The sequence below is a fragment of the Mercenaria mercenaria genome, chromosome 13 (assembly GCF_021730395.1).
Source record: "Mercenaria mercenaria strain notata chromosome 13, MADL_Memer_1, whole genome shotgun sequence".
Lineage (NCBI taxonomy): Eukaryota > Metazoa > Mollusca > Bivalvia > Venerida > Veneridae > Mercenaria > Mercenaria mercenaria.
The window spans coordinates 61,497,454-61,512,017 of record NC_069373.1 but is presented as its reverse complement, the minus strand read 5'-3'; the positions used below and the strand labels follow the sequence as shown (position 1 = coordinate 61,512,017).

The 14,564-nt window shown below is 34.1% G+C and overlaps 1 protein-coding gene across 21 annotated transcripts in view; it reads left to right on the top strand.

The window, feature by feature from the left end:
- The window catches only part of LOC123530277 (calcium-dependent secretion activator 1-like), a 110,525-nt gene that overhangs the window by 71,892 nt on the left and 24,069 nt on the right, over nt 1–14,564 (top strand). For 12 of the 21 annotated variants that reach the window (XM_053522024.1, XM_053522014.1, XM_053522013.1 and 9 more), the window contains 2 exons: nt 10,985–11,020; nt 14,251–14,407. In XM_053522024.1, the coding sequence (XP_053377999.1) occupies nt 10,985–11,020; nt 14,251–14,407 (193 nt within the window). The remainder of the gene's footprint in view (nt 1–10,984; nt 11,021–14,250; nt 14,408–14,564) is intronic. The other 9 variants (XM_053522025.1, XM_053522023.1, XM_053522022.1 and 6 more) reach the window with 1 other exon arrangement.

Here is a 14,564-nt window from a genome sequence, read left to right as displayed (position 1 = left end):
CAAGTCTACATGAAAATATGATGAAACTTTATCTATATTTTTAATCCTTATGCAGTTTTGTCAAAATTTAAACTGGCTCATCTTTGTATCAGAAACAAGGTCACTGCTTCAAATTGTTGCAGAAATTTGTAACATTCTAGATGCAGATTTCCTGTAGAATCTGCATAAAACTTGGGAGAATGTTCATCTCTTATATGACTAAGATCAAATTCAAAACTGGGTCATCGGGGGGTCAAAAATGAGGTCACTATGTCAATCATAGTTAAACCTTGTTAATTCTTCAGAGGTCACATTTTCTACCTGATCTAGGTCACTAGGTCAAATCATAAAAAAATGTAAACATTCTACAGGCCACATTTTCTTCTTGATCTTGATGAAACCTGGCCTGAATGTTTAAATAATTATGGCAAAGTTTGAAATTGAGTCATCTTGTATTAGGAACTAAGTTAGGTCATAGAAAACCCCTGTAAACACCTTAGAAACCACATTTATACTTTATCTTTATGAAACTTGAGCAGGATATAAGTCTTTATCAATGGAGATAAAGTTCAAAACTTTTTTATCATCTATAAAAAATTGGGTCACAATGTCAAAGCATATACAGATCACTCTAAAGGGCACATTTTCTAGTTGATTTACATGAAATCTGGATAGAATGTATGTTTGAATGAATTCAGCGTAACTGTGAAATTGAGTCATCTTGGCTTAAAATCAAGGTTACTAGGTATGAAAATCAGTAACACTCTAGAAATGACATTTATGATAAGTTTGTTGTCCATATACTCATGACATATATTCAAAGTTAAGCAGTCAAGGTCAGGTGAGCAACTTGATAACCCTCTTGTTATAAAAACACTGACTTATCATACTCTAAAAACTTGCATAGCATAACCTGTAATTTTAGTGAATGTTGTCATTCTTTATAATTGTTAAAGGAAATCTCAACTTTATTTGAAATGTGCATTCTTTTATTAAATTTGTTAACATTTTGTTCTGGACAATTTTTTTTTAAGAAATGAGTATGTTTTGTGTGTGTGACTTTCTTACAGTTTTCCTGTATTTTCCAAACAATATTTCATAATTGAGCTCCCCCGAGGTTTACAACTGTTTCAAGATGAAGGTTGTAACATTAATATAAATGATAAAATAATATTTGTTTTTATGTGTCTGCTCTATAAGACAAAACCTAATATAGATTCTCCTACAACATAACACTGTCTCCAAGACATGATACTCTTGTTAATTTTTGCCATTGTTGCAGACCAGAGTCATACCATCAAATTATTATATAAACTCCCCTATGAAACATGTATTGGAGCTTAAAATAAGTTCAGGGACATAGAGCTGCCAAAGCTTTTTACTGTATCACACATATTTGTGCACCTAACTGCTTATACTTCCCATTTTAGTTCTTGCAGACACATCTGGGAAAATGAAGAATTTTCTTTTAATATCTGTGAAATTTTTGTATCCCATAGAGATTACATATTTGTGTTATTCTGTAGTTCAGACTGGTTCATTTCCTCAGTTTCTCTTCATTGACCTCGCTGTGACAGTCGTATGACTCTTAGATTGATCTGTTTTTAAGACTGTATAGAAAAGTATTTTGGAAATGTGTTTTAAGATTAAAATATAGCTGTAGTTTTTGTAATCCTTTAAATACTCACTGAAGTAAGTATCATTGATAGAATGGTAAAAGTGATATTTGTGCTAAATTTTCCAGAAAAATCAGGTGACATTTTGAAGTTGTTTTTAGTTCGACTATTCGAAGAATAGTCTAGCTATTCTACTCACCCTGGCGTTGGCGTTGGCGTCACACCTTGGTTAAGTTTTTGCATGCAAGTACATACAGCCATCAATTAAAGGCATATAGCTTTGAAACTTATTTTTTCTTTTTCTAGGTCAATTACCAACCTCTCTGGGTCAAGTCCCATAACTCTGACATGTATTTTTAGCAAATTATGCCCCCTTTTGGACTTAGAAAATTTTGGTTAAAGTTTTACATGCAAGTTACTATCTCCAAAACTACTGCAGATATTGATTTGAAACTTCACATGTGTCTTCGGGGTTATAAAACTAGTTGATAGCAGCAAGTCCCATAACTCTGACTTTCATTAAGGCCAAATTATGTCCCCTTTTGGACTTAGAAAATTCTGGTTAAAGTTTTGCGTGCAAGTACATACAGCTATTTCTTAAAGGCATATAGATTTGAAACTTATTTTTTCTTTTTCTAGATCAATTACCAACCTCACTGGGTCAAGACCCATAACTCTGACATGTATTTTGAGCAAATTATGCCCCCTTTTAGACTTAGAAAATTTTGGTTAAAGTTTTACATGCAAGTTGTTATCTCCAAAACTAATGCAGATATTGATTTGAAACTTCACATGTGTCTTTGGGGTTATAAAACTAGTTGATAGCAGCAAGTCCCATAACTCTGACCTTCATTTTGGCCAAATTATGCCCCCTTTTGGACTTAGAAAATTCTGGTTAAAGTTTTGCATGCAAGTGCATACAGCTATTTCTAAAAGGCATATAGATTTGAAACTTATTTTTTCCTTTTCTAGATCAATTACCAACCTCACTGGGTCAAGTTCCATAACTCTGACATGTTTTTTGAGCAAATTATGCCCCCTTTTAGACTTAGAAAATTTTGGTTAAAGTTTTACATGCAAGTTATTATCTCCAAAACTAATGCAGATATTGATTTGAAACTTCACATGTGTCCTCGGGGTTATAAAACTAGTTGATAGCAGCAAGTCCCATAACTCTGACCTTCATTTTAGCCAAATTATGCCCCCTTTTGGACTTAGCAAATTCTGGTTAAAGTTTTGCATGCAAGTACATACAGCTATTACTAAATGGCATATAGATTTGAAACTTATTTTTTCTTTTTCTAGATCAATTACTTACCTCACTGGATCAAGTTCCATAACTCTGGCTCGTATTTTGGGCAAATCATATGCCCCCTTTTGGACTTTGAAAATTCTGGTTGAAGTTTTACATGCGAGTTTCTCCAAAATTAATGCAGATATTGAATTGAAACTTCACATGTGCCTTAGGGGTTATAAAACTAGTTGATAGCAGCAAGTCCCCTAACTGATATGCATTTTGGTCAAATTATTCCCCCTTTTGAACTTAAAACTCTTTTGATATTTAACCTTTTTAGGTAATATTTTCCTGCCTCTGGGACAATATTTCGAATAGTCGAGCTTGGCTGTCTTACGGACAGCTCTTGTTAGTGAGGCACTTATTAAAATCTGTAAGATGTTTTGAAAGCTTAGAATGTGACCAAGCAAAATAATAGCAGACTTGGTTTGACTGAATCTGTTCATGAGGCATAATGAAATGTGCAACATCTTTCACACCCCCTAGCACTTGCTTTAAGTCTGCTGTGGAATCTCATTAGGTAAGGTTGAACACACGGCTACTCAGGTCATAGGTGTGAATGTAAGTTGAGGCTTATATTTAAGACTCCTATACCACTGTGTGGTGGGAGACATATTGATTTACCTCTGTCTGTGTGTCTGTCTGCCCGTCCATCCCTCTGTCGGTCTGTCACAAATTTTGCCCGCACTCTTAAGTCGAACATTTCTCATCCGATCTTCAAACTTGAACAAAATGTGTATGCCAATAAGTCCTCGGTCAAGTTCTATAACTAGCCAAATCGGCCAAGGCACTTCGGAATTATGGCCTTTGAAACATTGTTTTTGATAATCAAAGCACTGAAAGTGTGAGTGGGTTGTATCAAAGCACTGAAAGTCTGTTTGGGTTGTATGAAAGCACTGAAAGTCTGATTGGGTTGTTTTTGATAATCAAAACACTGAAAGTCTGATCGGGAATTAAGAATATATAGGGAGTAGGGTTTGCGCTCAAACATTTCTCATCTGATCTTATACTACTATTCAGATGATTAGGAAGTTGTGGGAGACATGCACTTTTCTCAAAAGTAGCTCTAGTCTACTTGATGAAACCAACAGTCAGTAAGGTAATTTTCCTTCTTTGATCAGTTGTTTGGAAGATGTCACAGTTACTTCCAGAGAAAAAAAAACTGGTACAGAATACAGCTGAATGACTGCCATATCTACCTGAAAAACTGCTTTAAATCCAGCATAACAAACAGTTCAGAATCTTAAATGCTGTGGTGTATTAGGAACACCTGCAAGTGTAGAATAACTGCGTTTATGTAGTGGGTAGCCAGATGTTCTAAGTATTAAAATAGCAAAAACTTTCTGGCCTAATATACGTTGACATGGTAAGTCTTGGGTTACACATGTCAAACTTTTACTTATTAAACATGTCAGTAGCATGTAGTAGTAGCATCTACTTAGAGTGAGGAAGGTCTTGGTTTTGCTACCTGGTTCCCTGCCTGATCTTATCATACCAAGGATAAATATGGTACTATATAAAAGGATAAAGTGGCTTCTCTTCTCTCATACACAAGTGGTGGTGGATACCATTAGGAACAGAATTTTGAGCTTGGTTAACATTGTTTCACAGTTAAACTAAATACAAATCAGTATCGGAAATCAGTAAGTTATAATTCTTAGTCTAACTTTTCAAAGAATAGTGAGAGCTATTCTCTTCACCATGGCATCAGCATTGCCTCACACCTTGGTTAAACTTTCATGTGCGAGGTAACCTTTGCATTTACTGGATTGAAGCTTCAGAAAATGCTTCCTGGTCATCAAACCTACTGAATTAACAATTTAAGGTTATCATTGGTTGCATTTATTACAGATGATTGCACTTTTTCACTTAAAACTTTGTTTACTTTAAAGTTTTCTATGCAATTATGAAGCATTATCTCAGAAGCAGGCATGTGTTGATTGAAATTTCAGACAAGGCTTCCTAGTGACCGGATATACTTAAATTACTAAGATATTTCTTGATTGAATTTTAATGTTAATTTGGTCCTTTTTCGACTAAGCAAAGTTTTGCATGCAACTAAATATGAAGCTGTGTCTCAGAAACGCCTGTAAGTATTGGACTGAAATTTAATATCTGGCTTCCTAGTTGTCAAACCTACTTACAGAATCAAGTAAGATAAAATGTACTTATATAAGTAAGTTAAATAACTCTTTTGGGACTTTGTTAAAAAATTTTTTGCAATTAACTGTCAAGCTGTGTCTTGGTAACAAATACATTTATTGACAAGGCATCCATCTGGTCAAACATACTCTTTAAATGATCAAGTAAGAGAATTTTGATAGAAATCAGTACAAATTGTGGCCCTTTATTTCGCTTTCAAATTTGCTGTAAGTTTTGCTATTAAATAGTAGTTATCATTGCCATAATCAAATCTTAATGTATAATATAGTAAATGTTCTGTGGAGGTATAACCTGCCTGTAAAGTTACAGCTCTTGACTTGGAAACTGTCAAAAAAGCTGAACATGTCTTTTGAGCAGCTTTTTTTTCAGTCCATGGTAATCTAATTGATGTTAAAAGCAGGTAAGGCATATTTACAAACAGAATAAATTGATATATTTTATAGCACAGTGTACAAAATTATGTCAATATACAAAACTATGTATATCATTCATACTAAATCAAAAATTAAAAATTTACTTTTTTTCTCACCCACCTTATTTGGAACATTTATTTTGTACTTAAATTTACTAATAGTTTGGTTATTCACATCTTAGGTTTTGAACTATTTTTACTGTTTCTATATTAAGACAGAGCATTTCAATTTTTGATTCACTGGTTGTATATATGTATGAATTACCAATACTTTTATAGTTGAATATGGATATATAATTAGGTATATTCTTTTCTGATCCTACACAATCTTTCTTTTTGCAGACAAATTAGTTTTTCTCAGGTGGGGAAAATGTCAGAGTTTTGTTAAAAGAGGAAAATTTTGAAAAAGTGTCATATTTTATGGCAAGAAAAGAGATAAACTTTATTTCTGGCATGCAGAACTATTCTTATAAGAAGAAAATAAAAAAATATTTTCTTTTGAATTATAAAAAAACGAAAAGCAATATATCTTCAGATTATATTAAAACTGGAACAACTGATACGGGGACTGGAAACAGGCATTTATCTTATCTGATGCTGTCGTCCAATCGAAGCGTATGCCGTAGGTTATTCTGCTATTACTCAAACACTTACGCCTTACAGTTTAACTCGTCCTTTCAGTGAAAATCTGGGAAAGCATTTGTTGAATTTTTTGTTGAAAACAAAAGTTCTGCCATGAAATTATTGCCTGCATCTGTTTTTAAATGGAAAATATCTACATTAATGTTACTTTTCGCCCTGTGAAAATGGCTAAATCTAGACTTGTCTTACCCAGAGAGAAAGATGTCGTTTTTTACATGATATTTGCCTTGTTGATTCAGAGTATTTAGAATAAAAAAATTAGGACATATTTTAATGAAAATAGCAAGTCAAAACTGTAAACTGTTGCCAGAAAATATTTGTTTATGATATTGCTCTGTTCTTCACCATTTAAATGCGTGTTAAACCTAGATGATTTTCTGCAGTTTTATCTAAAAGTTCGGAATACTAAATGTAACTTCGTTGTCGGCCTTTTTTAAAAAAAATATTGTTATTTTTAGCCCACCATCATCAGATGGTGGGCTATTCAAATCACTCTGCGTCCGTGGTCCGTCGTCCTTCCGTCCGTTAACAGTTTCTCGTTATCGCATCTCCTCAGAAACTACCTGGGGGATTTTGACCAAACTTTGTCAGAATGATGAATTGGTACCCTAGTTGTGTCCCCCTGAAAATCAGACTGGTTCAACAATTTTTAAGTAAGTTATGGCCCTTTGTTTATTTCTATAATTTACATAAGATTTATATAGGGAAAAACTTTGAAAATCTTCTTGTCCAAAACCACAGAGCCTAGGGCTTTGATATTTGGTATGAAGCATCATCTAGTGGTCCTCTACCAAGATGATTCAAAATATTTCCTTGGGGTCTAATATGGCCCCGCCCTGGGGGTCACATGGTTTACATAGACTTATATAGGGAAAAACTTTGAAAAACCTCTTGTTCAAAACCACAGGGCCTAGGGCTTTGACATTTTGTATATGACATCATCTAGTGGTCTTCTACTAAGATTGTTCAAATTATCCCCCTAGGGTCAAATATGGCTCCGCCCGGGGGGTCACATGGTTTACATAGACTTACATAAGGAAAAACGTTGAAAATCTTCTTGTCCAAACCACAAAGCCTAGGGCTTCGGCATTTGTAATGTAGCATCATCTAGTGGTTCTCTACCAAGTTTGTTCAAATTATCCCCCTAGGGTCAAATATGGCCCCACCCTGTGGGGTCACATGGTTCATATAGACTTATATAGGGAAAAGATTTTAAAATCTTCTTGTCAGTAACCTACAACATTCAAATTTGGACCACATGTATGGTTTTGAGTGGCAAGATGAACCTTGACATGAGTTGACCTTGATTTTGACCTAGTGACCTACTTTCACATTTCTGTAGCTACAGCCTTCAAATTTGGACCGCTTGCATAGTTTTGTGCACTGAAAAAAACTTTGACCTTGACTTTGACATAGTGACCTACTTTCACATTTTTGAAGGTACAGGCTTCAAATTTGGACCACATGCATAGTTTTGTGTTCCGAATTGGAATTTGACCTTGATTTTGACCTACTGACCTACTTTCACATTTCTCAAGCTACATCCTTCAAATTTGGACCACATGCATAGTTTTGTGTACCGAAACAAACTTTGACCTTTACATTGACCTAGTGACCTACTTTCACATTTTTGAAGGTACAGGCTTCAAATTTTGAACACATGCATAGTTCTGTGTTCCGAAATAAAATTTGACCTTGATTTTGACCTAGTGACCTACTTTCACATTTCTCGAGCTACAGCCTTCAAATCTGGACCACATGCATAGTTTTGTATACCGAAATGAACTTTGACCTTAAGATTGACCTAGTGACCTACTTTCACATTTCTGTAGCTACAGGCTTCAAATTTAGACCACATGCATAGGATTGTGTACCGAAACAAACTTTGACCTTGACATTGACCTAGTGACCTACTTTCACATTTCTCGAGCTACAGCCTTCAAATTTGGACCACATGCATAGTTTTGTGTACCGAAATGAACTTTGACCTTAAGATTGACCTAGTGACCTACTTTCACATTTCTGTAGCTACAGGCTTCAAATTTAGACCACATGCATAGGATTGTGTACCGAAACAAACTTTGACCTTGACATTGACCTAGTGACCTACTTTCACATTTTTGAAGGTACAGGCTTTAAATTTGGACCACATGCATAAATTTGTGTTCTGAAGTGTAATTTGACCTTGATTTTGACCTAGTGACCTATTTTCACATTTCGTCCTTGAAATTGATCTAGTGACCTACTTTCACATTTCTCAAGCTACAGCTTTCGAATTTGGACCACATGCACAGTGTTGTGTACGGAAATGAAATTTGACCTTGAGCTAGTCAGTAAGTCTTGAAATTTGGAACACTCAAAAATGGCACATTGGTGGGCGCCAAGATCACTCTGTGATCTCTTGTAATTTAAATACATTGTATTTTTCACACATCAGTTTTAAGATTAAATTTATTAAACTAATTTTTGGAGTTTAAACAACAATTTCGTTTGAAACATTCCCTACGTTCAAGAAGAATGTTTGTTTCTGTATGTAGAAATCTGACATTATAAACAATAATTATAATTATGGCTCTACAAGATTAAGCAAAGTGTCAGCTTTCTGTTATTTTCCATTTTTTTTATTCAAATCCAACAAAAATCGGCCCTTTGATAAAGGTTTGAAGTTACGTGGTAAAATATTTCTTCAGGGAAGTGAGCTCGAGTTAATTCATAATAATTAAGCATATCACCACATGCAGTCGCATGCTGTTTTTGCTTCAGAATCCCTTTAGATCAATCTCTGATCATCTAATTATCGCCACTTAACATGTGACTGGTAAACCCTTTGAACAATAAGTGTTATAGCTCCATGATTAACATGAGGTAATATGCTAATTACGCGCTAATCGATAGTGGCGAAAACAAAATATCGATCGCTAACGACTGGTCGATATTTACAGGTATGGACGACAGCATAGTACAGATAAATGTATTGATTTATACGGAGTTTCTACTCCCCGTATTAGACCTTCCTGATTAAAAGTAAAGTAATTATTTCACCCATGTGCTGAAAATATCTCTATTTTATGTGTAGGTCACATTTACTGTATTACAAATTAATTTGATTGTGAACCACTGTCTCAGTATGACCTTTTACTGTTCTGTAAAAGTAGCTTCAGGTTGATCATTTTGTCATGCTGCCTTGGTATAAACTTGGTACAAAATATCATTTGAGCTAGAATTAAACATACAGCAATATGCCTTCCACGGTATGTTGCATCTTCCTTACAGACTTTCTCTAATCAAATAGCATTTTAGTGCTGGTTATGGAGGTGGGTGGGACTAGCAATCCACCAAATCTGGAAAAAAATTGTCCCTACTTTTTTAACAAGGAAATCTTTTTAAATTACCAAGGTCTTATTCTTCCCCAACCCTTTTAAAAGTTCCAGACTCCTCTCAGGTTCTTTGCCTGTGTGTATTGCTGACCAGATCAGCAAAGCATAAATGCTCTGTTCTGAAAATACATGACTATTGTATTGGTATCTTAGCAACATAATTAACATTATGAAATGACGTTTTAGAGATATTTAACTCTAATTTTATCGACTGGAACTGAAATTCACTAATACCAGAAAATGGAATGTTTTGTTAGATTTATTCTGTGCAGAAATACTGTAAAATATTTAAATGAGCTTGTGTTCAAATTTTATATATTTTTATGGTTTTGTCACGTTTTAGTTTACGAATGCTGTTTAGTTTGATCTGTTAAACAAAGACAGAAATAGTTTTTTCTGCAGTGTATCTTGAGGTATATATTTTGTATGTAGATCAATTTTGCTTTATTTGTTTAGGTTCTGTGTTCTGTTATGTGCACTAATAGTATTGCAGAATAATTTAACAGTTTTACCAAACCTTGGTGTATTAATGGTAAAATACAGTCGACATTGTACATGCTATCAATTGTATTAAATTTCTGTTAAACTGCTGCTTTAATATCCAGCCAGAAGGTTTTTACTTTATATATACATCCCATTAAATAACTTGTTCATTATGCCACCAGAGATCACTTAAAATCAGACCCAGCAGGTAAAATTACCTTCAGATGTATCAGTTAAACAACTGTGTACAGAACTTCCAGACAGTCTAATTATCGAATATGTTTGCACAGGTATATAACAAACTTTTCTTATAATCAAGCAAAAACAAATGATTTTTATGGTCAGTGGATGGGGAGAACTGTTCACCTGTTGAAAAATATTGATCGTTTTGTGCACATGATGTATCAGCAGTTAAGTATATAACTTGTCATTCTAAATAACAAAATCTATTAAGAGATCATTGTGTTAATAGACCAGTTTTTGGCAGTCCCTTGTGGGATTTCATAATTAATACAATGTCTGCTGTAATTCCATTCTTTGTTAGTGTTATAGTTAAGTAATACTTTAACCAATCTTCTGATGAAACCAATATAGAGTGGGTATCTAGTCTTACAGAGGGGCACCATTATGAAAGCCATTATTTATTAATTTTGTAGATGTATTTCCCCAAGTTAGCTCTTCATTTAGTTACCCAAGGATGAGCTATTTTGATCACCCTTAGTTTCTTTTTATTAGTTTAAAAGCTAATGGTATATCTTATGGATAGCAATGAAAAGCAATTTTGGTATTGGAATATTTGGTCAGCCTTCTGAATGTATATTCAGTAGTGAAACAATATTTGTAACCTGGATATTCGTTTACAACAGTAGAATATTCTTTTTTATATGAAAAATGCAGAGAGACATGGATTTTTATGTTCTTCTTGTGAGCATCAAAAATATGCCTATTAACATGGAACAGGTTACTTTTCAACAAAAGCTGTGCATTAACTACTTACTGATTTGCCTCATATTTTCAGTATCATACAGAAGAACAGGGATGTGTGATAGAAGATGTAAATATATGATTGCACAAAACATACTCAGACATGCTGCTATTATGGCTTTACTCTGATCTTGCACTTTGCATTTCAATATTGTTAATGTTTCAGTGCATTAAACTGGCAGTTTTTGGCCTGTCATTTGTTGGACAGTTGCTGCTGCCCTCTTCACATTAAAGAACAGCTTATGATACTAACTGGGGTCCAGAGCAGTTACTTTTGTCAGATTGTATAAACACATTGCTTTGATCAATGAAGTATAAAATACACAGAATGGCAACTGGCTGTAATTTCGCATGATCTCGCGTCCGAGCGTGATTCGGCGTTATCTTAGTGAAACGAGCATGGAGTTGCAATTTGTACCTTTAAAACTACATGTAAAATATGTGTTAGCTTCTAAAACAACATTTGTTTAATATGATATAGTTTTAAGCACAAAATACACGTTTCTTACTATCAAAAAAAGGGTGGTCATATGATGATAATTGATTAATTGACAGTCATTCTTTCGCATACAAAATGGCATGTGGAGAACTTCCGGTAACGAGATCTCGTTTGTAGCCGCGGGATGTTGGCGAGATTTCCTCTGTATGTCTTTCAAGTTGCCGATCTATTTATTTTTATAACTCTTTGCTTTGATTTGTATATCTTCTTGGTGGTCAGTACAGTGTGGAATTTAAGAATTTTCTTGTCTGAAAAGACACCTCTATTTTAAGAGAAGAAAGCCAAAGGTTTTAGAAAAAAATAACAATTTAAAAATTATTCTCTACTACATTATTGACTGCCTTAGTTTATGCAGTTTGGTTTTGCAAAACAAATCTTGGGACACTGTGTCAACAATTTCATGGAAGAGGCATTTAAAGTTAGATAAATGAAGTTACATTGCTCTTGCTCTGGACCCATCAATAAAACTGCTCATTCTGACCTAGAATAATGCTTATATTATATTCTATCAATTATTCAGATATCTACATCTTAATGTTACCTACTTACTTTCTAATAAAATAATATTACCAATAGATAAGCTTATGCATACATACAAATTTGAGAAAGTTTTGCACAATATGAGGAAGCATGTGTGTTTGACTATCTAGATTTTACATCTGTGAGACATTAATTTGTGAATATGTGAATATGAACCTTCTTGGTAAGTTGTATGTGACTAGTCACATAAGGTATATGAGGAATTGTAGAATGCATAATAGAAATATTTGACAGACGAGTCAGTGTAAGTCCACCAGAATTCATTGTTAAAATGCTTTTCTGCCTTGCGATTAGACCTTCGAAGCATATAACTTTCTGGCATTACGACAGAGATATATAAGTCTGCCTGTTCTGCCTGCAATAGCTTAGTTTTCTACGTAGCAAGTAAATCAATGAATATTTTGAAAAGAAAAACAGGTTCAGTTTTAAATAGATTTTGTTTTTATGCCCCCAGTGTCAAAGACCTGTAAGGCATGTTGTGTTTAAACTGTCTGTCCATCAGTCTGTCAATCTATCACACTTTCTTGTGTATGAATTCCTACAGTTGGCATCCAGTTGAAACGAAACTTAGTATTTTTCATCAGCATGAAGTGGTCATTCACATATTATCAGGACTTCCATGTCCATTTATTTTTATGCCCTTCGGCATATACCATTGAACTATCTATCCATCAGACCTACAAAATGACCTATATATAGAAGACCTTGACCATCATCCATCCATACAAACCAGATTACCTACAGCCTATATTAATGAGCCAATTAAATTAATACTCACATGGCAAGACCTACAAACTGACCTATATATGAATGACTTTTGACTCTGATGTGACCTTCACCTTCAAACTTAAAACCTTAATAAACAACTTTTTTGTCATAATGATCATAACTTGCTACTAGTCAAGACTGAAATTAAACTTCATAGGCAACCTTGACCTTCATGCATCTGTACCAACCATATTGCATACAACCCACATTATTGACCTGATTTAGTTCATACTCACACTCAACAATTTTTATGACCTACAAACTTACCTCTATAAAGATTACCTTAATTTTCTTATGATCTTCACCTATAAACTTAAAATCTCAAAAAACAACATCTTTGGTCATACATTGGGGGCATGATTTTGTGTTTTGAAAATGCAGCTCCTTGTTTCTGAGAGTAATTGCCCAGTTGTGAACTTATTAGCTCAACCAGAGCACAAAGTGCTCAGGGTGAGCTATTTTTATCTCTCACCATCCAGGGTCTGTACTTTTCTTCAAACAATATCTCCTCTACTCAATTGGCTTGGATGTTCCTTGGGCAGTCCTCTACCAAAGTTGTTCGAACAGTTCCACTTTTTTGCTTATAGAGGCCAGAAGAGCTAAAAATAGAAAAAATTTCAAGTAACATCTCCTAAACCATTTGCCTGATTTTGAAACAATTTCACTCATTGACAAATAGTCCTTGTGTGACCTTCTACAAAGGTTTTTCAAAATATTCTGATTCGTCAAAAAAACATTGGCACCAGAGGGAGTGGTCACTTTTCCATATATGTATATAGTGAAAAATGTTCTTGTCAGAAACACCAGGCCCAATTTTAAAATAATTTTGCACAAATGTTTCTTTGATGACCTTATGAAGATTGTACAAATTATTCTGTTTCTTAAAAAAACAGACACAGGGTTGTGTGGTCACTTTTCCTTATATGTATTTGAGATAATTACCATAATCCTGAATTCATATGATTATGCCACGAAAACAACTTACTCAGAGTGTTATAAGATAATAAAAGAATGCCATTAAATATGATGTTTTCTATATTCAGCAGAGCTTCCCTTACCATGTAGAAGGAATAACTTATAGTTACTAGGAATGTAGACTGCAAGCCTGATGAAATTTTAACTGAATATTACAAATTTAATTTTCAGGGTAGTTTGTATCTTGTACACAAAGTATTAAAGAAAAGAGAATCCAAACTCTTTAAGTTTGTTATATACAAGAACTGAATGCAACAACAATTTGCCCCTATAAGCCAAAAATATTAGATTTTTATCTGTTTATTTTACCTTCAACATTCATTATTTTTTTATGTTATGTTTGAATTTTTAATTTGTATTCTGACAACACACTAACTGATATCAGAATGTGGAAAAAATGTTTTCTGGTCTTATTTATAGGACTATGTGCCTGTAATGTTTAATACTGTTCTTACTTCCAAACTATAAGTGAAAAGCATAGTAATGATTGATTCTGAATACAAATAAATGTGTTTCAGGCATTTGCATGGTTCAGTGATTTGCTGGTTGAACATGCCGAGATATTCTGGTCATTGTTTGCTGTGGACATGGATGCAACATTAGAAGCTCAGCCACCAGATACATGGGACAGTTTTCCATTGTTTCAGTTGTTGAACGATTACTTGAGAACTGATGGTAAGACCAGTCATTTACTTGTTGTTTTCAGCATCATCTTATAAAAGAAAACTGTTGCATGGGAGTTTGTGTTCTTGAAAAGATCATCTTGTCATCGCTTAATACTTAGGTGCGTCTCCATGGCTAAGGTTCTGGACTTCAGTCAAGTAGCTTCTCA